This window comes from Muscardinus avellanarius (genome assembly GCF_963383645.1).
Source record: "Muscardinus avellanarius genome assembly, chromosome: 13".
Taxonomy (NCBI): Eukaryota; Metazoa; Chordata; class Mammalia; order Rodentia; family Gliridae; genus Muscardinus; species Muscardinus avellanarius.
Window position 1 is genome coordinate 4,330,268 of NC_137799.1, and position 23,998 is coordinate 4,354,265.

General features: G+C 54.1%; 1 protein-coding gene across 1 annotated transcript in view; it reads left to right on the forward strand.

Moving 5' to 3' along the window:
* Window positions 1-23,998, forward strand: part of AK8 (adenylate kinase 8) — a gene marked incomplete at both ends in the record, with an annotated part of 143,368 nt that overhangs the window by 21,027 nt on the left and 98,343 nt on the right. Inside the window, one exon of the mRNA XM_080708862.1 lies at window positions 4,443-4,511. Coding sequence (XP_080564988.1) covers window positions 4,443-4,511 — 69 coding nt within the window. The remainder of the gene's footprint in view (window positions 1-4,442; window positions 4,512-23,998) is intronic.

Sequence of the window (23,998 nt, forward strand, 5' to 3'; positions counted from 1 at the left end):
GGGTATAGCTCGGAGGTCGAATGCCCCTGGCTTCCATCCTCAGTACTGCAAAAAATAGAAAAAATAAAAATTTTAAAGGGCTAGAGTATAGCTCACAGGTAGAGTGCCACTGGGTTCAATTTCTAGTATCAAAAAGAAAAAAAGAAAAAAGAAATAGTCTTCAAAGAGTGCCGAGTATTTCTGGGAAAGAGTCCATCTGCTCTTGGGTACCAGCCCCGCTGGCTGTGTCCATCACTGAATTGAGACGTGAGGCCCGTAGTTCCTTCGTCCGGTCCTTCCCTCCAAGCCCCTGAGTGGTGGTCAGGGACTGGGGGCAGAAGAGGGTAGTTACAACCCAGATAAACCCAGGCCCGGAGCTCCTCTGAAGTCCTTGGTCTTTCCCCACCCCAAGGCCTCTCTCTCTGCCGGATGCTGCATCCTGGGTCTGCTCCTCCTTCAGAGTACCTTCTCTTCCCTCCATCCGCCTGTCCCCTGTCCCCGAGAGCTCCGCCCTCCCTTCTGGGTTCTAGGAGACAGGCCCTTCCTACAGTTGTTCTGCTTCGACAGCTCAGGGAGCAGCAGAAACTCGGAAATGAGAGTTGTCTTCAAAGGCTTCTCTGATCAAGTCCCAGTCCCGGCTTCCCCTCCCAGGAGCCCTCAGGGAGAGGCGGGGGCCCAGGACAGGCCTGCGTACTCGGCTCTTGGCTCCCACCCCACTCCTGAAGCTCATGTCAGAGATCAAAATGCTGAGGACCTCTGGGCAAGCGTCACCCGCCGAGGCGGCTGGGAGACATCGGGGTCCCCGAGAGTAAGGCCTGGTGCTGGGTGACACAGGTTCACATCATCCCAGGTGAAGAAGCGGGTCCAGAAGAGCTCAGCGGCGCCCAGGGGCAGAGCACGTACTGGGTATGGGTAAACAGCCATCACTGGGCCCTTGGGCCGCGGGGTGGGGGGGCAGGTCAGTCTCTGCCCCTGGGCCCTGAAGGCCTGAGCCAGCCCTGGCATGGGCGCCTCTGTGCTTCTCCCAGACCAGGAGTGGCCTCATTGGGCCCCCCACCTTGTCCCCCATTCTCCTCTCCCAGCCGGGCCTGGGGGAGGGTGGTAGTGGGGGGGAGCATAGCACAGCTCTGGAAGGGGGAGCCTCATTCTGTAGAGACAGTGTGGCAGGGCTTGGAGAGGCCACCCCCTGAAGGCCCCGCTACTGAACTGACACATCAAAGCCGGCATGGAGACAGCCATGGCAGGGACGGCGGGGGGCACCGGGATGGGCAGGGACGGCGGGGGGCACGGGGTGGGCCGCGCTCAAAGCCGCTGCCTGCCCCTGCCGCGCCTGCTGGGGGGTGTCGCGCCCCGCCCAGACCTGCCGCCTTTCAACTGGGCTCTGACAGCTCGCACCCTGGTGCCCACTTGGCGCCCCCGCCTCCCTGTACCTGTTTGGATGGCACCTCCTGGGTGGACGTTGTCAGGGAGCAAAGATGCTCTTGGGATCATCTTTTCAAGATGGAGACAGCTCCCCCTGAGCCCAAGGGGGACAGGAAGGAAGGGGTCGAGGAGAGGGGCTGCTTTCTGAGCACACCCTCCCTCTCCAGCCCTGGGACACTTCCCTGGACAGCTGGGAGGAGGAGGGCGCTGGCAGAAGGACGCCCTCCCTGCGCAGCCTCCTCCCCAAGCAGGCTCACTGGAGCTCTGCCCCAGCCCGTGGTTCTCCAGGTGTGTCCCTGGAGACAAGGCAAGCCAGACGCGGTGGCGCACGCTTGGAATCCCAGTACTTGAGAGGCTGAGACAGGAGGATCGCGGGTTCGAGACCAGCCTCAGCAACTTGTGAGGTCCTCTGCAACTTAGCGAGACCCTGTTTGAAAATAAAGAATAAAATAGGGCTGGAGGGGTGTGGTTCAGAGATAGAATGTCCCTGGATTCTATCCCCAGCACTGCAAGAAAAAAAAAAAAAAAGCTAGAAATGGACAGGATCCTCGGCCCGGCCGAGAGTCAGCTCCCGGGCGGGGCTAGCGACCTGCCTCTGCCTTTGTGCAAACGCTCCCGAGTGGCCCTCGCAGGGAACCTCCGGCTTCAGTAAGAGATGCAGGGGTGGCGGTGCCAGTAGTATCAGGACAGGCTCAGATTGTGGCCCCCAGGGCTCTGCCGGCTGCCTCCCGCGATCCTGGCCTCCTCTTTTCCCTGGCCATAATTCGTTCATTCTCTGCTTCTTGCCTTCACTGTGGACCTGCTGTCTACTTCATAGAGACCATGGTAACCCCACAGCTTCCAAGTGAATACTGGAACTCCGATTCCTAGCAGAGGTACACCCTCCATTTTTTTTTTAATGGTACTAGATATTGAGCCCAGGGATAGTCTACCTCTGAGCTGTACTCCCAACACTTATTTATGTATTTATTTATTTACTTACTTACTTACTAATAGTAGGGATGGAACCCAGAGCCCTTCTACCTCCAAGTTATCCCCCCAACCTCCCTTTTTTTCACTTTGAAGCCGTGAAGGTCTCACTAAGTTGCTGAGGGGCTTGCTCAATTGCTGAGGCTGTCCTTGAACCTGCGATCCTCCTGTCTCAGCCTCCCAAGTCCTGGGGTTACAGGTGTGCACCAGCACGCCCGGCTCCTCCTTGTCTGATCGTCTGCTCTGTCTCCTCCTTCCAGTTCTACATGCCTGGAAACACCACTGGGGCTGAGCCCGGCCCCTCTTCTCTCTGTGCTGGCTGTGTCCTCCCCAGCTCCTCCTCTCCAGGGTCTTGCCTTCAACCGGGCAGCGTGCGAGCTGCCCGGCCTGCTCAGGGGCACAGGCAGCCTCACCAGGGGCGGGGTAGGGAAGTGGTGAGCCTCAGTGGTGAGAGGTGGTCCAGGGCTGTCTGTTCCACACTCTCATCACCAGCGCTGAGAGGGGAACAGACGTAGTCAGACTCCGTGGTCAGAGTTGCCACGTGTGTCTGGGAAGCAGGACCGGGCCACCCCAGCCCGCACAGGGCATCCTCTAGAATATAAGATCCAGGCTTTTCTCTGACATCACTCAAATCCTGCTGGGCTCAACACAAGCCCCCGGCACGCTTGGGGAAGTTAGAGGAAGCTTCCTCTCCCAGGGACTGTGAACGCTCGGCTTGGTGAAGGGACAGACCCTTCACTTTTCTGCATTGGGGTCTCCGTGGCAGGACGTCTGGGGCCTGGGGATGCATGAGGCGACAGGGACTGTGGAAGTGGGTTTGCCAGGGGCGTTGCGTGGGGGTGCTGGGGGCTTTGTGAGCTCAGATCCGACTCACCCGTGAAAACTGGGACATGGGTTCTGTCAGAGAGAGAAAGCTCAGGAGCAGTGGAGCCGAAGGAGGCCCGTTCAGCCTCCCTGTACCGTGGATTATTGCCAAGGCTAACTGAGCGGCAGAGGGTGGGGTGCTTAGGCCTGTCTGGGTGGCCTGGGTTCAAGCTCTGCCTCGCCCCCCCCATCCCACTGTGTCACCCCCGGGGACACAGCGTAACCTCTGTGAGGCCATTTCCTCATACTCTGGGCATGACGGCGCGTGCTTGTAATCCCAGCATCTGGGAGGCTGAGACAGGAGGATCATAGTTCACGGACAGCCTCAGCTACTACTTAGTGAGGCCCTTTGCAACTCAGCGAGACCCTGTTTCAAAGGATAAAAATAGGGCTAGAGGTATAGCTCAGAGGTAGAATGCCCCGGGTTCCATCCCCAATCTTTCAGTACAGATCATATGTTTGTTTGTTTGTTTTGCAAAAATCAAATAATACAGTGCAGGCATGGTGCCCAACACGAGACGCACACTCAACAAAGACCAGCCATGATTATTTCTGCTTGTTGAATGAATTAAGAAGCTTGGAGTTTCATTAATTCCCCAGCCAGCTGGATCCCTATGTCCTTGACAGTAGTGTGGTGCTGGGCAGTCATCTATTGGTGACTAGTTAGCAGCCGGCTCTCTGGGGGCTGATGTGTAGCAGTCGCCCGTTTCTGTGGTGTGAACTCTCCCGCGGTGGCCAGTCCTCAGCCACCAATGTAAGGTCACTGCGCGTGCACCTGGGAGGAGCCGCCCTGCACCTGGGGCGGGCCACACAGCAGCACGACATGGTCCCCTTTCTTAAGGAACTTCTCGACCTGTGGGGTCACGGACACAGTGGTCATTAGAATGACACATCATTTGGAGGCAGTAAGTTCACCAGCCATGATCACGGGGCAGGAGAAGCAGCCACCCAAGCCAGCCCGAGGAGTGCAGGCGGGCTCCCTGTGCGCACGTGTGGTGCTGGTGCTGGGGCTGGGGCTGCAGCTGGGGCTGCGGGTGCAGCTGGGGCCCGGGTGGAGCTGTCGACCTTCTGGGCAGGGGCCCGGGGCAAGGTGAAGTGCGTGGTGCAGAAGAAAGGGGCTGGTGATGGATGCTGAGGGGAAGTCAGGGCCACCACCTTCTGTCTGCTCTTGGGGCCTCATGCTCTCATGCTCCGTGTCTTTCCTGTAGAAAATTCCCGACATGCTGCTCATCAATCTGATTCAGGAGCGCCTGGGAGAAGAGGACTGTATCAAGAAGGTAAGGCTGCGCTGCGGCCAGCGGGGACGCTGCGCGGGTCGAGGGGATGCGCGGGACGTGTTCCTGCCCGATGGCAGCGGTGACCGAGGTGCAAGGAGAAGGCAAATGGCAACACGGGCAGGGGCTGGCGACAGCCCGTCTGGATGTGGATGCCCCTGTGTCAGGGGCAAAATAGCTGGGAGCTGGTGACCCCCATGGGGCTCCTATAGGAAAGACCGGCCCCTTTGGAGGGGTCACAGGAGGGCGGCCAATGAAAGGCCGATTGCCGAAGCGTGTGTGTGTGTGTGTGTGTGTGTGTCCGAAGCGTGTGTGCATGCGTGTGTGTGTGTGGGGGGGGATGTCAAACATCAGTCAACGCCATAGCCCCCAGGGCCCAGAAATGGCTGGGAGCTATTACTTTTCCAGCCTTTATTTCTTTAGATAATTTCCCACAGTGCTGTAGACCAACCTAGGACCAGAGAAAAAGGCAGATGGGTCCAAGTTTGCACAAGTGAAGTTCCTTGGGGACCTAAGGACAGCGGCATGTCCTGGGTCATGCGCCGAGGCAGGAAGAAGGGGTCTTATACTAAGTTACACAAAGGTGGGGGGCCGCCAAGCGGAATGGACCTGGCCTTTCTCAAAAATGATTGACATGTCCAGGATCAGGACCCGGTCTGGGCACCGGGGGCTGGCACAGTGTACCTGCTGCTGATAGAAACACTTCGTCCTATGGGGCTTAGGATCTGCCTGGCAGGCAAAATGGCAGTTACAACCAAGATGGCTGCAGTCATGTCAAGCCAGACCCCCACATGCCGCCCGCCCCTTCGCCGCTCCTTCACGGACTCCAGTGACCTGGCGGGGTCACCCCACAGGCCCTGGGAATGGTTTGGATTTAGAATGTCCCCCTGGCCTGTGTAGAAACAAGGCGGCAATGTTGGAAACAGGGGTCTAAAGAGGGACCCCTGGGGGCGTGGCCTGGGCATTGCAAATCCTCCCTCCCTCCCTGGCTCGCTCTCTGCTTCCGGCCTTTGTGATGTGAGAAGGGAACCTGGCACTCTCCTCCTCTACGCTTCCTGCGGCCACGCCCTGAGCTTCGTAAGCCCAGCCTGACAACAACTGAACCTTGAAATCTCCAAAACGGTGAGCAAATAAACCTTGTCCCTCATAGCTGCGTGGTCAGTCTTTTTGGACAATATCAGTGAGAACATTGTCTGAAACATTCCCCGTGTCTGTCTTTTTCCCACTGATCACACTTGATCTTGACTACTCTCTCTCTCCTTCTTTCCTTGTTGGTCCATCCAGTGAGCTTTTTATTTCACCAATTATTTCTCAGGTCAAAAATTCCATTTGGTTCTTCTTCCTCTTTCCCTTTTCTTCGCAGAGACTTTCTTCCTTTCCCAAATTCGTTTATTAGATGTCTTTTTCACCACGGTTGCTTTAGGGCTTGGTCTGGTAGTCCCCACGTCGGAGTCATTCGATGGTGTCAGCGTGTCTTTTCCCATGTGAGTTGGGGTCACCTGTTCTCTCTGTGCTTAGTCATTTTGTATCTTGGTTGTTTTAAATAATGTCGGAAGCCAAGCATGGTAGTGCTCACCTGCGGTGCCGGTACTTGGGAGGCTGAGGCAGGAGGATCACAGGTTAAGGCAGTGTGGGGAACTTAGCAAGACCCTGTCACAAGATGAAAAGGGCCGGGGTTGTAGCTGAGTGGTAAAGCACACCTAGGCTCAGTCCCAGTATATACTGTTGGAGTCCCTGGGTCTTGTTAATTCTACAGTAAGCGTTGATCTTTTGTCTTGGAAGGTGACTGATGCAGGTGTTTCTGGGTGGATTTCATATCAGTGTTGTTCTTAGCAGCACTGTGGTGACTGTGAAGTTGTACAGCACCGTGAGGTGCTTCCCAGTACCCTCTGTGCCCCTCAGGGGACCCGGGCCCTCATTCTCAGTGTGTGTGTGTGTGTGTGTGTGTGTGTGTGTGTGTGTGAGAGAGAGAGAGAGAGAGAGAGAGAGAGAGAGAGAGAGAGAGAGAGGAAGGAAGGAACCCAGGGCATTCTACCTCTGAGTTATACCTGAGCCCGATTTTATTCTTTATTTTCAAACAGGGTCTCACTTAAGTTGCGGAGGGCCTCACTAAATAGCTGAGGCTGGCCCCCAACCTCCTATCCTCCTGTCTCAGCCTCCCAAGCACTAGGATTACAAGTGTGAGCCACCATGCCCAGCTATTTTTCAACATCTTTAAAATGCTGTTTAGGGCCAGACCCCCACGCGCAGCTGGGGAAAGCCATGAGCTCATAAACAGCCTGACGTGCTCGCTCTGAGCTTTCAGTGCGCTTTGTCTCCCCAGGGTCTGTGTGCTGGGTCTTGATCCTTAAGGGGGTGGTGTTGAGAGGGAGGGAACCTTTAAGAGATGAGGTCCAAGATCACTGGAGGCACTGAAGGGGGAAGGGATAAAGGTATTTCTTGTGGGATCTCAAATTGCTCCCAGTGGGCTGATGGTCTTCTGCGCAGGCACGGGCAAGGGCCCAGGGCTCAGGGGCTGTCTTGCAGACTTTCTTGCAAAGGCCACATGGTAGACCAATGAGGTTTGCAGGCTAGACAGTGTCTGTTGCTGCCGCTCAATTCTGACAGAGTCCCAAAGCAGACACATGCAGTGTGTAAATGAAAGGGAAGGGTTGTTTCCCAATAAAACTTTATTTGTAAAAACAGGCAGTGGGCCAGATTTGGCCAGGGTGCTATAGTTGGCCAGCTCCTATTCCAAATACGTTCATGTGATCATTGAAACACTTCTACACTTTCTCCCCAGCTCTGGATAAAAAGCAAACTTTTGCCTCCCAGAGGTGTGAGGAGGAGACCGGGTGAGCCAGTGATTTCTCATCTGGACTAAGCCCCTCCTGCCACCCTGCTCCCAAGCCCACCTGCCTCAGTCCCGCAAGCTCCATTCAGGCCGCCTCAGCACCCCGACACCCTCCTCCTCACCCCCCCCCCCCCACTTTCAATAAAAGGGTCTCGTCTGCCTCTGCTCACCAACATGTGTCCTCATGAGTCCAAAGCTAGGCAGGCTGTGGGAGCGGCGGGATGGGACCACCACGGCGTGAAGGAAAACCAGGGCCGGCAGCCTCGAGGGAGGGGCTCTAGAGGGGCCCTCAGCCCGTGAGCGTGAAAGTCAGAACTGAGGCAGGAGCGAGAACTCAATCCAGCCCTACTCCAGCCTCGGGAGGGTGGCACACACCAGTGCTCAGGAGGCTGGAGCAGGAGGATTGCACATTCAAGGTCAGCCTCAACCACTTAGTGAAACCCTGTTTCAAAATAAAACATACCTGGGAAGCTGGGGCGTGGTGGCGCAGGCTTGTGATCCCAGCATTCGGGAGGCTGAGACCGGAGGATCGCAGTTTGCGGACAGCCCCGGCTACTTAGCAAGGCCCTTAGCAACTAACTCAGTGAGAACCTGTTTCAACAAAAAGACTAGACAGCCGTGGTGGCGCACGCTTGTCATCCCCACGCTTGGGAGACAGTCGGGAGGATCGCGCAGGTTCGAAGTCAGCCTCGCTGCCTTAAGAGACCCTGTTTCCAAATAAAATATAAAATAGGTCTGGGAGTGTAGCCCAGAGGTAGAAGGGTTCCATATCCAGTACCACCAAAATAAATAAATAAATAAATAAATACTAAAAAATTAAATTAAATTTAAAAAATGGGACTGGGGTTGTGTCTCGGAGTTAGAATGCCCCTGGGTTCCATCCCTAATACCGCAAATAAAATTTAAGAAAAAAATAACCGGGCGTGATGGCCCATGCTTGTAATCCCAGGGCTTGGGAAGCCGAGACAGGAGGTTCATAGATTTATGGCCAGCCTCAGCTATTTCGGCACTCTGCAACTTAATGAGACTCTGCTTCAAAATAAAAAGAAAATTTTTGAAAAACTCAGGCTGGTGGTGTAGCTCAGAGGTAGAATACCCCCGGTTCAAACCCCAGTACTGCAAAAAATAAAATGAGAAAGAAAAAAATGGGGCTGGGTGCGGAGCTCAGAGGTAGAATGCCACTGAGTTCAACCCCCAGCAACACACACACACACACACACACAGTGAGCACAAACTCTAAAGCACAGGGAGAGAGACAATAAACCAAGTCACGAGGCCAGCTAGAGATGCTTGGGAGAGCACTGCAGGAGGAATCCTGGCAGGGCCCGCCAGTCACGGCCGCAGAGAGGACGTGTCCATGGGGTGCGCCGAGGGCCTCCTCCCCAGTCCTGCCCCATAGCTGTTGCAGGACGCGGGGGTTCCTGGGACAGGACAGGAGGCTGGGAAGCCAGGCTGTCATGTTACTCGTGCCCCGGAGCCGACTCGCGTGGGAGCCGAGGCACCTGGCCGTGGGCCCCTCGGTCACTCTCCTTTCCCATCTCGAAGCGTACGAAACAATACTGCTTGGTGTGAGTTATTTTATTCAGGCCACCGCACCCCAGCTCCGGCGTTTCTCATCTGAGGATGCAGAGATGCAGTCTCAGGACCAGATGCAGGGCGTCACGTCCCACAGGGGTCACGTCCCCGTGAACTAGGGCGTCACGTCCCACGGGCGTCACGTCCCCGTGAACTAGGGCTGCCCCTCTTTTGCTATTCCAAACTGTAGGAATGTCACACGGCTCCACCTAGGGTCCAGCGACCTGGGCTGCTTTGTCTCTAAGAGTTTTTATTTTAAGTTTTATACCTCACCGAGTGATCGTTTCTGGGAAGTGATGGCGTGTCGCTCTGGGATGCCAGCCATCCCAAGCTTGCCCTCTGCCATCCGGAGGGGTCTCAACTGCATTTGACTCTCAGCAGCCCTTCTCAAGCTTCTTTAAAAGCTTGGTTTGGAGCCAGCGTGGTGGCGCAGGCTCGTAATCCCAGTATTTGGGAGGTTGAGACAAGAGTATTGCAACAGGTTCGAAGCCAGCCTCAGTTATTTAGTGAGGCTCTCAGCAACTCAGTGAGACCCTCTTTCTTTCTTTCTTTCTTTCTTTCTTTCTTTCTTTCTTTCTTTCTTTCTTTCTTTCTTTTGGTACTGGGAGTGGAACCCAGGGGCTTTCTGCCTCCGGGCTATACTCCCAGACCTATTTTCTATTTTATTTGGAAACAGGGTCTCACTAAGTTGCTGAGAGCCTCACTAGGTAACTGAGGCTGGCTTTGAACCTGTGCGATCCTCCTGTCTCAGCCTCCCAAGCGCGGGGATTACAAGCGTGCCCACCACGCCCAGCAACCCTGTTTCAAAATAAAGAATAAAAGCCGGGCGTGGTGGCGCACGCTTGTAATCCCCGCGCTTGGGAGGCTGAGACAGGAGGATCGCACAGGTTCGAAGCCAGCCTCAGCTACTTAGTGAGGCTCTCAGCAACTTAGTGAGACCCTGTTTCCAAATAAATTATAAAATAGGGCTGGGGGTGTAGCCTGGAGGTAGAAAGCCCCTGGGCTCCATCCCCAGTACCACACACACACACACACAAAAATAAATGAAAGTTTGGTTTGCACAACTCCTTCTCACAGTGCACCTGCAGTGTAGACAGAGTGTGGCATGAAGCGTTTCAAGTCTTTGCCGACAGCCACTGTGACCAAAACGCACACACTTGTCATCCCAGTACTTGGGAGGCTGAGATAGGAGGATCACAGGCTCCCAGCCAGCCTCAGCAACTTAACGAGACCCGGTTTCAAAATAAAATAGTGCTGGGTGGTGTGGCTCGGAGGTAGAACACCCCTGCGTCCCATCCCCAGTGCCACACAGGTGCAAAATGATAAGGACATGTCTTGTTAGGGTTACTAGCATTATATTATAGTCAATATTGTTAGTGTGAGTAATAACATTCGTTATACCGTGATCGATTGGTTATACTGTCTATGACAATCTGTATTAGAGCTCATGTCCCGGATTGCATTTAATATTTGTAACATTTATTGTCACGATGATTACTTCGCCGGTGGCGGATGTCTGGGCGCCTGGCATGGCGCTTCACCGGCCACATCTGGTGGCAGGTGCACCTCCCGCTGTGCGGAAAGGCCGCGTGGCGTTTCTGTTGGTGGCCACCATTGACGGGGAGCAGAGCGGGCAGGGTTGGGGCTGGGTGCCACGTCCCGCGCCTTGTTCCGTCTTCATGGTATCATGGTAGTCTAGGTTCTCTCCCACAATAAGTCCCAGGACCGAGGTGCAGTCAGAGCGAGGCCTTCTTCTTCTTCTTCTTCTTCTTCTTCTTCTTCTTCTTCTTCTTCTTCTTCTTTTTTTTTTTTTTTTTTTTTTTGGTGGTCTGGGTTTCCTGGAAACCCTTCTACCTCCGGACTACACTCCCAGACCTATTTTTAAATATTTTTTTTTGGAAACAGGGTCTCCTAAACCAGCGATCCTCCTGTCTCCGCCTCCCAAGCGTGGGGATTACAAGCGTGCGCCACCACGCCCGGCAGAGCCAGGTACTCCTGCTCCACGGCCCGCCTTGTGGAGGCCGGGCAGCGTTGTTCTTGGGGAGCTTCGCTCGCTCAGCCTCTGTTCCCCCTGTCAAAGCGACAGGGCGTGGGCCTGGGCACACAAGTCCCTCCCAGCCGCGCAGGCCTGTGGTTCTGATGATGTCTAGGCCGTTGTTACCTGCAGAGTAAAGAAATATCTCCTTCAATTTGTTTTAAAATTTCTTCCAACCTTGGAGGGGCACCCAGAGCCCTTTCATCTCTTCCCGGTGGAGACAGGATGGCGAGGGAGAGGTGAGGCTTCTAATTATGTGCACTGGTTGTTCAAAAGCACAGCAAACCCTCACCCCAAACAAACAGGCTTTCTTGGCTTTTAGGGAGAAAAATGACACATATGCATATTCATTTATATGGTAATTATTATTATTTAGCTACACAGGGACTTGAATTGGTAATTTAGAGCGCAAAAACAATACAGGGAATAGCGTTCTGGGGAAAAGAATGCGATCATAGCCCATCAGGATCCCGTGGCTAACGCCCGTTTCTTTCTTTTCTTTTTCTTTTTGGTCTAATGCAATCTCTTTGAAGAATTTTGTTTTGAAGTGACCATCAAATGCATTAGACAAAGAAAATTAGCACTGTGCATTCGAACTATCAGAAGGAGGCGGCTGAACTGCTAGAGCCCATTGGCGCTGCTTAGGGGCAGTGGAGTTCTTGAGGGCACGAGGCGCCCGGGTCTTCGGACCCCGTCTCTTAGGCAAAGTGGGGTTCAGAAGCCAGGCAGTGAGCCCTGGAAACCCGTCAGGACGGGACCAGCACCAGAGTCTCGGTGTCACCTTGACCGCAGTCATTGTGTATGTTCCATTTTATTTTATTTTTATTTTTGTGTGGTGCTGGGGATTGCGCCAGGGGTGTTCTACCTCTGAGTTACACCCCCAGCCCTTTGTATTTTTTACATTGAAACTGGGTCTTGCTAAGTGGCTGAGCACCTCACTAAGTTGCTGAGGCTGGCCTCACACCTGCGGTCCTCCTATCTCAGCCTCCCAAATGCTGGAATTACAGGCACATGCCACTATGCCGGGCTTCCACTTTATTTGAATGACTAAGAATCTCTTTTCTTTGTTTGGCAGCTAATCCATCTCCTGCAGCTCTCTGGTTTCTTCCCAATCCTTTCTTTGTGTGGCTACCAGAGAGATCACTTTTTTAAAAAATATCAGTGAGTTTGTTTCTTGACCACAGTAATCTACTCATAGGGTTCAAAGGCCAAAGGGTGTGGGGGTCCATCTTGCTGTGTCACCATCACCTCCCCCAGCCACCAGTTCCTTTCCCCAGAGGCAGCCATCAGTAACCTTTTCTTGATAGTATCTCCTTTGCAAGACTCTTACACCTGGACAAGCAGTCATTTTTCCTTTTTGTTTTTGTGTTGGTGCTGGGGATTGGGCCCAGGGGAGGTTCTACCTATGAGCCACACCCCTGGCCCTTTTCGCTTTTTACTTTGAAACAAGGTCTCACTAACTTGTTAAGAGCCTCTCTAAGTTGCTAAGTTGCTGAGGCTGGAACCTGTGACCCTCCTCTCAGCCTACCAAGTACCGGGATTGCAGGTATGTGCCACCATGCCTGGCGAGAAACAGTTGTCGTTTAAAAACAAATGTGACTGTGTCCTTCCCGGTCCACCTGAAGAGCATCCTGGGCCTGGACCTGCCTGTGGCTCGGCTTCACCCGCCATCTCTCACCCACTCCCCAGCTCAGCCACCCTGCCGCGCCCAGGCCCTCTGCACCCTGTGAGCAGACCCCAAGGCGACCCTCGTCTGTTTCCCACCTCCTGGTGGCCATGCCTCGTGGATACCTCCCCTGGAGTGGAGCAGGGCCATAGCACCTGGTTATGTCACACCATTGAAGAAAACGTCTTACCGACCAGAGGAAGGGCCTCCTCGCTGGCACAGCAAGGCCGCCTGCCACGCTGGAGAAGCCCTTGGGTGCCATCTGGGAGCTACAGGTGGCCTCCAGCCAGCAGGAAGCCAGATCCCTGGCCACAGGACAAGCAAACGGATGTTGAATGAGCTGGGAGTGGCCTGCCCCTCTGTCAGCCTCTGGCGGAGACCACGACCTCGGTCTGTCGAGCCTCCAGCTGAGAACACACCCCACCAACAAGAGACGCCACCGGAGGACCGCCGGGCTGCGCTCAGATCCCGAGCCACGGAACCAAGAGGTACCCGGCGCATTGTTCCAAGCCACCAACTTGTCACACAGCAATAGGAAACGGGCCTGGGGCCCTCTCCACTGCTGAGCACCCCCAGCCTCAGCGGGCAGCTGCTTCTCACCACGCTGACTCAGCCTGACGCCACCTCTTGGGCAGCGCCCCCTCGCCTCCTCCACCTCCAGACACGGCAGCGCTGCTCTGCCTCGGGCCCTCACATTCTGCTATCCTCCTCAACACTCCGCAGTTGGAACCAGGGTGGAGTACTCCGAGAGGTCAGTACCAAGTCCCCCAGCCTCTCGCGTGGTACCTGGCATGGAGTCCGTGCTTGGTAAGTATGGATGGGAGGCGTAACTGACTGCCATTCAGACGGCTCCCAGCTCCGCGTCACGTGGCGATGAAGTCCTGTCCACGTGCTGAAGGCCCCAGGAGGTGACGGTGTTTGAACCCCACCAGACCACGCAATCAGACTTCAAGGTCTTGAAGATTTCCACAGTAGGAACCTACTTGCCTTCAAATATGGAGAGACGGTATCGGCGTCGCCCTGGCGGCGCTTTCTGTGAGGTGTACAGGTCCCACTGGTGACGTCCCTCCTTGAGTCTTGAAATTGTTACCACTATTGATGCTTCCGAGCCTCCCGAGGGAGCCTGGTCAAGTTAACTACTGTGCCCTAAGCGTGGGCTTCACGTTGAGAGACGCAGACTCCCATTTAGATGTTCGTGAAAGCCATCTTCAGGAACCATCCTACCGGCCAGTACTTGGGAGGCTCAGTACTTGGGAGGCTGACCATACCAAAAGAAAAGAAAAGAAAGAGATCATCCTATTGAAAAGATGTTATAAAAGGGACGAGTGTGACTTGTGTGGAGGGGGCTTGGCTGAGCCCAGAGAGCCAGTGGGTCAGGACAGCGGGGTACTTCAGAGGCTACCACGCCATGGTGTTCGGTTCCCTTCTAGGCCAGGCTTCTGTTGTACTCAGGGACCTTTGACAAAAGCATTTCTCTGTCCCTAGAACCAGACTGGGTTGGAAAGTCACAGACTAAAAAATATGTGATTAAGAGACAAGGAAGATATGTTTCCTCTCTGAACGCCGCCCCCTCTCTCCCAGCTCTGGGAGGTAAGACGGATGTCCGATCGTGCCACCATGCCAGGAGGCAGGTGTTTTGTTACTCAGGAACAGGCCAAGGCCGCCACACATCAGCAGAGTGATTTTCTGGGCTCCACACTTGGCTCACGCCAGCCTCTGCCGGCCTGGCCACCTCTCATATATCTGGGCCACTGACTGCAGCTAGGGGACCGCAGAAGGGAGTGGGGGAGCCACCTCAGATCTCGGCGCACTTCTGCGTCGCTTGCAGGAGGTCGGGGTGCTGCGATGCCTAGTCCCAAACAGCAGCTGTCTCGCTCACTCCGGTCAAACGAGAAAATCCTGACACCAGCCCGGCCCCGAGGTCCACTTGGGCAGAGCCGAGGCACTGGACGAGCTGGGGCATATTATGGTCAGAAGATGGTGGAGTAGACGACCACTGCCTGTTCATACTTTGTGTTAGAAAACAGTCCTGAGCCGGGCATGGTGACGCACACCTGTAATCACAGTACTTGGATTACCAGAGATCACAGGTTCGAGGCCAGCCTCAGCAATGTAGCAAGACTCTCGGCAACTTAGTGAGACCCTGTCTCAAAATAAAAAGAGCTGGGAGTATGGTTCAGAGGTAGAATGCTGTTGGATTCAATCTTCAATCTCTAGTACCAAAAACAAAAACAAAACAGAGTTCTGAACACTTTCAGAGTAATCTACCAACAGCCTTTAAAACCACAGCTCAAACAAGGTCTTTGGCACCCCACACCCAGATGGCCAAGAATGAGCCGTCTTTCCAGTGGATGCCCAGGGGACAAATCCAGTGAACTTAGCCGGGCGTGGTGGGCACGCTTGTAATCCCAGTGCTTGGGAGGCCGAGACAGGAGGATCGCAGGTTCACAGCCAGCCTCAGCTACTTAGTGAGGCCCTCTGCAACTTAATGAGACCCTGTTTCAAAATAATAAAGAAATAGCGCTGGAGGTGTAGCTGGGAGATGGAATGTTCTTGGGTTCAATCCCCAGTACCTTGGGGAAAAAAAATAGCAAATTTCAGAAGCGGCTGCAGCCTGCTCCACACTCCCATCCGCACCTTGGCTTCTCGTCCCCCTGGGGCTGTGTTCTCCCACCCTGGAAGCCGGGACAAGTGGAAAAAAAAACCGAGCGTATCGCCTGAACCAAGCACAGACACACTCGCTCACCCCGGTCAAGATATAACGGGGTCCCTGGGAAGGAGCTTTGTGGGACCGAGGCGGCATCTGCATCCCCGGCGGACGGGTCTCTCCTCCGTGTCTTGGCTGCCTCTTCCCTTTCTTCTCCCCCCGTCATGATGCTCGGAGCCCTCACCTGGTTTGAAACGCAGTGACAGCAGACCCGCCGTGGGCAGCTACGATCTGGTGGCCATGTTCCAAGCGTCCTCTCTCATTCCTCAGAGCCTCTAACTCTCCTACTGAAAGCAGAGGGGCGAAAGCCAGGACTGTCCCGTGGGCTTGGGGTAGGTACATGAGAGGTGAACAGGCCTCTGATTCCGTGCGTTAATGAATATGACTTTAGCTGGGCACAGTGGCGCACGCCTGTAATCCTAATACTTGGGAGGCTGAGACAGGAGGATCGCAGGTTCCAGGGCAGCCTCAGTGACTCAGTGAGGCCCTGTTTCAAAGTAAAATAGCAAATAGGGCTGGGGGTGTAGCACAGAGGTAGAATGCCCCTGAGTTCAATCCCTAGTATACCCACATGAGAGAGAGAGAGAGAGAGAGAGAGAGAGAGAGAGAGAGAGAGAGAGAGGAGGAAGGAAAGGAAGAATGAAGGAAGGAAGGAAGGAAGGAAAAAAGAGAAAGAAAAAAAGAGAAAGAAAGAAAGAAAGAAAGAAAGAAAGAAAGAAAGAAAGAAAAGAAAGAAAGAAAAAATGGGCTAGGAGTTTAATTCAGAGCTAGAATGCACTTGGGTTCAATCCTCAGGACAAAAAAATATATATATAGAATATGACCCTCACCCCCACACATACCGCATTGGCCCAGGGTCTTGTTATGGTATCAGCCTGTCTACTCCACACTCTCCGTCCTAGAGCGCCCCCCCCCCAAAAAAAAAAAATACTGTCAGCAAGCACAAATTCTGCCAAACTAAGTCCCAGTCCTCGGCTCCTGGAGTCAGGCCGAAGGTCTCTGCTGCAGGTGGGAAGCAGGGTCGGGTCCCCGGCCCGAACGTCACAGCAGCAGCTGGGGGTGTCCCCTGGACAGAAGATGCGGAACAATACTATGTGTTCATGGCTTTATTTCTTTTAAATCTCGCCGAATATGGAGACTCTAGGGTTTTTTTTACATTAAAGGAGAAATGGTGGAGCAAACTTTTGACTCTGAACCCAAACAGTTTTCCTTCTCTATTTTCCATTTCGTTGGCAGGTTTATTCTTTGCTGCCCCCGAGGCGAGCCTGTGTTTTATGGAGGGAGTGTTCGCGGGCCAGAGGAGCCGGGCGCCGGCCCAGGGAGCCAGTAGCTGCTTTATTTCTCCCTGCTGTGCCACGGGGCTGGCATCGATCACCCAGCGCCCAGCACCCGGGCCGGCCCCGGGCCTCCCCGCCATGGTGGTGGCCCTCGCAGGCTTCTAGATGTCGCGCGCATCCGGGAGCGCGCTGGTATTGCTCCACGGCTCTGCCGAGGCCGCTGGCTCCGCGTCCCTTCTAATACAGGTGCAGCCGGGGGGCAGGATGGGAAGGGAGGTCTGCACGCTGCGCAGGGGATGTGCGGTGCGTCTCGCAGCAAGAGAGGAGCGCAGAGCGCAACTCCATCATTCCTTATACGTGGGTTGCTGAACAGGAATGTTGAGGCCACGGCTCTGTGATTGGTTGGTCGGTCACACGGTCCGTCAGCTGATCGTGGGCTTAATCAAGGGCCGCTCAGTGGCAGGTGTGAACCGCTGTCTGAGACACATGGACAGGAGAGAGCAAGCGACCCAGTGCGCCTCCTGTCTGGGATGCTGGTCCTGCCTCCTGCCCGGTCGTCATTCAGATAGTTTCTTTCTGTCTTTCTTTCTGTCTTTCTTTCTCTTTTATTATTTTTGGTACTGGGAATTGAACTCAGGGGCAATCTTCCTCTCTTCCTCCAAGCTACACCCCATCCCCTCTTTTTATTTTTTGTTTTTGAAACAGGGTCTTGCTGGGTTGCTGGGGGTCTAGCCAAGTTGCCGAGGCTGGCCTCCAACCTGTGAGCCTCCTGTCTCCACCTCCCAAGTACTGGGATGTCAAGCGTGTGCCACCACGCCCAAATTAGACAGTTCTTTATTGAGCTCTGAAAACTTCTTGAAAGCATCCAGGGAAAAGAATAGTTTGGCCGGGTGTGGTGGTATATGCTTATGATCCCAGTACTTGGGAGACCGAGGCAGGAGGATCGCAGGTTGGAGGTCAGCCTTAGCAATTTAGCAGAGACACTGTTTCAAAATAGACAGGGGGTGGTGGCGCACACTTGTAATCCCAGCATTCGGGAGGCTGAAACAGGATGATCCCGATTCACAGACAGCCTCAGCTACTGAGTGAGGCCCTTTGCAACTCAGTGAGACCCTGTTTCAAAAGTAAAGAATAGCCCAGCATGGTGGCTCACGCTTGTAATCCCCGCGCTTGGGAGACAGAGACAGGAGGATCGCGCAGGTTCGAAGCCAGCCACGCGCGCTGGCTTAGGAGACCCTGTTTCCAAATAAAAAATATAAAAATATGTCTGGGAGTGTAGCCCGGAGGTAGAGGGGCTTCCAGGAACCCCAGTACCAACAACAACAACAAAAAAGTAAAGAATAAAAAATAGGTCTGGGGTGTAGCTCAGAGGTATAATGCCCCTGGGTTCCACCAAAAATAGAAATAAGTAAATAAAAATAAAATAGGGCTGGGGGTATAGCTTGGAGTTAGAACACCCCTGGGCTCAATCCCCAGTAACACACACACACACACACACACACACACACACACACACACACACACAGTTTGCCATTCTACTTTTCATGATGAAGCAAGCTCACTCCGCGCCTTCTAGTCCAGGAGGTACCACTCAGGTTTTGTGGTATCGATGCCTGGTGCTAGACCTGGTCTACCGCCCATTAGCCCTGGGATAGACACTGTGGGTGCCCCACCCTGCAGGGCAGGAGAGACTGGTTGGGGCTCCCACATCTGGCAGAGGCCCAGGCCTCCTGCCTCTAGAGTTGCTGCTGTCCCCCCACTGGGGGGGGGGACCCTACGCCCTTAGTCTTGTTAATCATGTTTCTGATGAGGTGGGTTTATACCAACCACCACAGATATAAAAGGTCTGAAGTACTGGAGGGCGGGAAGCAGGTCCTGGCCTGTGGCATAGCTGTGTCTGTCACAGCTAAAGGGGATGGAACCCAGGGGCATTCTACCTCCGAGCTACACCCCCAGCCCTATTTTTTTATTCTTTTTTAATTTTTTTTTTGTGTGTGGTACTGGGGTGGAACCCAGAGGCTTTCTACCACCGGGCTCTACTCCCCGACCTATTTTATATTTTATTTGGAAACAGGGTGTCACTAAGTTGCTGAGAGCCTCACTAAGTAGCTGAGGCTGGCTTCGAACCTGTGCGCTCCTCCTGTCTCAGCCTCCCAAGCGCGGGGGTTACAAGCGTGCGCCGCCACGCCTAGCGTCTGTCACCTCTATTCAGAGCACTGGTGTCTGAACCCAACTAAAGAGAATGTGCCCACCCTGCACGCCGCCTTCTCCACGTCACCTCAGCCTCGGGAAGAGCCCGAGGTCTTCAAACTGTCTCCTCCCCAACTGGCTCTGGGGACCCCACAGACATTGAACGGGAATTTGATTTGAAATACTGTTGAGCTCTCTGGGGCACATTAAAGCCCACTGAACACTGGGGTCCGTATTCTGCCACACGGCAAACTCTGGAGATCACTGGCTTTTCACCTGCAGACTGGGAGTAAGGACCTTCCTCGCACCTCTGATTCGCATAACCGTGATGCCAGTGCCGCTGATGAGCAGGGGTGGGTTTGACACTCTTGGTCTTTGAGAAGAGTCACTGCTGCCCATTTTGGCCTCGTGTGAGCATGATGCCAGGTTGGTTTGTGCCCGGAAAAGGCCAGGCGGAGGCTGTTGCACCCCTCCCGGCAGGAGAGTCAGAACTGGGAGTAAGATCAGGAGTAGCCCCCTCCAGCTAGACCCGGAAGGTGCGCAGGCAGCGCATTGTAGCCTAAGGTCAACCCTTGAAATACAATCCTTGCTAGTTGTCTTTAGGTTATATAACAGGCTAAAGATTTCCACATTTTGGTATCAGCCAAAGTAACTGGCCCTGGGGATCTTTGATATCAGTGTTTCTCTGTTCTTCGATGATTATCAGCTCTCCTTATCAAAGGCTTCAGTTACTTTTGTGGTACAAAAAAATTAAATGAAAAATCGAGAGGCAAGCAGTTCGTAAGTTTTGACTTGCACCCCTCTGAACGGCGTGAGAACATTCTGCACCGTCCTGCTCCATCACCCATCGCTGAGCGGCACCCCTTTCCACGCTGTATACCGCACCTGCACGCCCGCCCGTCGTCGCTAAGCGGCCCCCCCCCCCCCCCCGTTACTGAGGTCCTTGCGTTCAGATAATCCTTATCTTCCTGACGGCCCCCGCGGTGAAGGAGGAATGGTGCTGGCAATTTGGCTCTGCCAGAAAGAAGCCGTAAAGTATTGCCTGTAAATGAAAAGGTAAGCGTTTTCACTTGATAAGGAAAGAAAAGTACACTAGATCTACCTGTACAATAAGATCCTTGAGGGGGACCATGTTGGCGTAACTTTATTAGGGCGCATTGTTCTAATCGCTCCATTTCTTCTCAGCTCTTAGGCTCTTACTGGACCTAATTTATAAGCTAGGCTTCATCCTGACTAGTAGGTGTGGAGAAAAACAGAGTATGCACAGCCCCAGGCACCTGCTGGGGTCTTAGAGGAGGAATCTCCCCTGTGGATAAGGGGATCTCCTTGTCCTACTCATTGGCTGTAGAACACCTGGGTATCCCACACTTGATCTTTTAAGATAAATGTTTTTTCTGGTTGACAACATATCTCTTTTGTATTTCGGGAACCACTTAATACTTTGAGGGGCCGCCGTAATTCCGCCTTTGAGCCAAGTAAATCTGGTTGACGGAGTCCAAATCCACAGGCTCAGATCATCCCCAGAGCACGCGGCTCCAGGGAGTGTGAGCTCAGGGTCAGGGTGGGGCTGGGGGAGCCCAGGGGAGCACCCAGGCCCTGGGACTTAAAGGAGCAGGGCGGAGAAGAAGGGTCAGGCATCAAAAAGGCAGCAGCCCGGAGGGCAGCCCGGGCCTCCCACGCGCAGTTGCTAATTGCGCTTTAATAACAGTCAGGAGGGCAGCCTGGACGTGTTCGCACAAGCAGGGCTGCGGTGGGGGCAGGCCGTGCTCCTCGGGGCGGGCCGTGCTCCCCTGGCTGGCCGGCTGCTCCTCTCTCTCTGTCTCTGTCTCCCTCCTTTTCATCTGTGACATCTGCTCGGTGCTTGTCTCTCCTGTGATCCTGTAGCCCTTGCAGCTGTGCAGACCTCCAGCTCCGTGCTGGCGCACGAGTGCCCAGAGCATACGGCCTTTTTGATGTGTGATAAAACAGAACCAAGCCACAGGGGTATGGCAGGCGAAGGCATCAGAATATCAATTAACCTGCTCCGAACAAAGCCGGGGCTCCGGGTGGAAGAGACGCTCGCTCACGCGTCAGGAAGATGGATAATGTATTCTAATTAGGGGCTGACGGAGGCATCTGCATCCAGCCACTGCCGGAGCCCCGGACCCTGGACCCCGCGCACCGCAGGGTCGTCGCCAGCGCCTGAGTGCCCCGCTGGGACACTTGTTGGACCTCACCCGCTGACTGACGGCTTCTTCCTTTGCCAGGACTTGCAGCCATGGTAGTGCTCACCGCCAAAATTATCCTTTCCCCTTGAAAGTGCAGACAGCTTTGTGACTGGGCGAATAGTGTCCTAGCACAAAGCTCTGGGAGCGAAGGTCCTTACGCAGGCTGAGGCTGGGCCTGCCACCTTGAGGAGGTGTCTGCCAGGACATTGCCCCCCACCCCGGGGACCATGAGGACCCACATGGGCCAGCACAGGGCTGGAGAGCCTCCCTGGTTGCCTTCCCTGGAGGATGGGGGCTGCTTCGGGGGTTCCTTGGGAACCTCCTCTTTTTGGTGCTAGGGATTTGAACCCAGGGGCATCTACCTTCAAGCTATCCCCCCCCCCCTAGCCCTTTTTAACTTTTTATTTTCAAAGGTGGGTCTCACTAAGTTGCTGAAGGCCTCACTAAGTAGCTGAGGCTGGCCTTGAACCTGCCACCCTCCATTCTCAGCCTCCCAAGAACTGGGATTGCAGGCATGTGCCACCACACCTGGCTAAGGGACCTCATTTCTTGGCACCTGGGTGACTGTAACTCCCCACCCTGCAGCCAGAAAAGAGCAGACCTGGAGAGCTGGTGGCCTGGGCTTCACTTCTGAGTTCCCTGCTTCCTTCTCCGGAAAGCCTGGCACCCACACAGGCTGACTCCCGTGAGGCCAGGCGGTGGGGGTGGGGGCGGAGGGCTGTTCCTTGTTTTGCTGTACTTTGCTTGGTAATTGGAAGCCCCGCTTTCTCCAGCGAGAAGTCAGGGAGAGCTCTTCCCCCTGAATACTGAGAGCTTTGGACCACATACGGATATCCACTGCAAATTTATGGGTGAGATGGTAATGATTGCTTGGTAATGTAATATTAAAGACACAGGTCTTTTGCTTGGTGCTGGGCAAAGACGGAGTTCCAACCTTCCTTTGGCTTAAAAAAAAAACCCAGACCTGTAGCAGAATGACTAGCCTGGTAGTAGAGAAAGCAATCAACAGGCTTGCAATTCCTCCCCCTGCGGTCAAGAGAGGACCGGGTGCGAGCTTAGCTGCGGTGCAGACTGTGGGGCTTCCAGGAGCGGGAGCCCCTCACTCGCTCGCACCCCAGACGTCTACTGTTCCTAAGTCAACGGCCCAGTGCTTGGCCGGCTCTAACAAGGACTTGAGAGAGCAAAAAGCTGTTTAGAAATGTTTTTAATCTTAGCTTCATTAGTTCCAGAAGCCCGGGGCTCTGTGGCTGTGCTTTCCTGTATAATCTCAGACACCGATGAAGCCTTGCCTGATTTTTCCAGCATTCTTGATATTGTAAATTTGTTCCGCTCTTTTCTTTTTGAACCATCAGTGGAGGCTGTTGGTAGCTAAACATGTTAATATTGAAGAAATGCGGGAATTATGTTTTCCTCAAAAAGATACCCCTCACCAACGCCCGCCCTGAGTTCTGTAAGTCAGGACGCGTGGGTGGAATTGGCCTCCGAGGACTGAGTCCGTCTGAGGACTGAGAGGGAGGGGTCTCTAGCGGGGATGTTGGGGGAGACGCAGCATCTCTAAGTCAAGGACAGTGATGCACACCTGTGGTCCCAGCGCTGCGGAGGCTGAGACGGGAGGATCTCGGGTTCAAGGCCAAGCTCAGCTACTCAGCGAGCCCGTCAGCAACTTAGCATGACCCTGTTTCTAAACCAATAAAAAGGGCTAGAGCGTAGCTCAGAGGTAGAATCTCCTGGGTTCAACCCCCAGTGCCGCACACAGAAAAGCAGCTCCGGCTCGCGGTTGCCCGGGCCCCCGTCACGTCAGAACGCAGGCCTGATGCTCTCTGACTTTATTCCACTCTCGCAGAGCTCAGAGCTCGTCTTATTGATTTATCAAATCTAAAGCCTTGACTAGCGTGAGCGTGCGCGTGTCTAACTCTAGACGCGCGCGACTTGAAAGGGCTTCGGAAACTGTTTAATGTGAACATGGCTGAGGGACAAAGAGAAACAACCCAAGCGAATGGGAGGATGACGCGCCGACCCGACGCTGCAGAGACGTCGGCTCTTCATGAATTAGTCCGCACGCCTAACGTCACTCCGAAATCCTCGTAGCATTTCCGCTTTGGAAGTTGATAAAAACATTTTTTTGATGCTCCCTGGAAGAATAAATCTTTGAAGAAAAGGGGGACTGTGTCCTCTCAGGGACAACAGTAAGTTGTAAAATAATAACAGTTTAAAAGGGCCAGAGCCAAGGTCGGTGAAAAGAAGACACCAGCGGGCCCGGAGAGGCGGCTTCATAGGAGAGCTTGGCACAGCTGGCACGCTGCAAGGAGACAGAGTAGATCGCAGCTTCGTGTGGCTCACAACGAGAATATGGCTCTGCCAAATATTAAGTGTAAGGAGTCAACGGAGACAGAGTAGATCGCAGCTTCGTGTGGCTCGCAACGAGAATATGGCTCTGTCAAATATTAAGTGTACGGAGTCAACGCATAAGAGAACACGGTTTAAATGCAAGTCAACGTTTATCAGCTTTTGCTGTGGGGAACGCCTTTTTATACACCCACACAACGGCAAAACCCAAAGAGGGAAAGAGTGATTATTTGCTGAAAATCCGTGTGTTAAAAACAACACTGCCGGGCGTGGTGGCGCACACTTGTAACCCCGGCATTCGGGAGGCTGAGAGAGAAATATTGCGGTTCGCGGCCAGCCTCGGCAACTTAGTGAGGCCCTCAGCAACTCAGTGAGACCCTGTTTCAAGATAAAGAATAAAAAGTAGGGCAGGAGGTGTAGCTCAGAGGTCGAATGCCCCTGGGTTCCATCCCCAGACCCACACACACACAAAAAGGGCTGGGGGGGTGTAGCTCGGAGGTCGAGTGCCCCTGGGTTCCATCCCCAGTACTGCAAAAACCCAAAAAACAAATGTCAGCTGGCATGGTGGTGCAGGCCTGTAATCCCAGTACTTGAGACTGAAACAGGAGGATCGCAGGTTCAAAGCCAGCTTGAACAACTTTTGAGGCCTTCCGC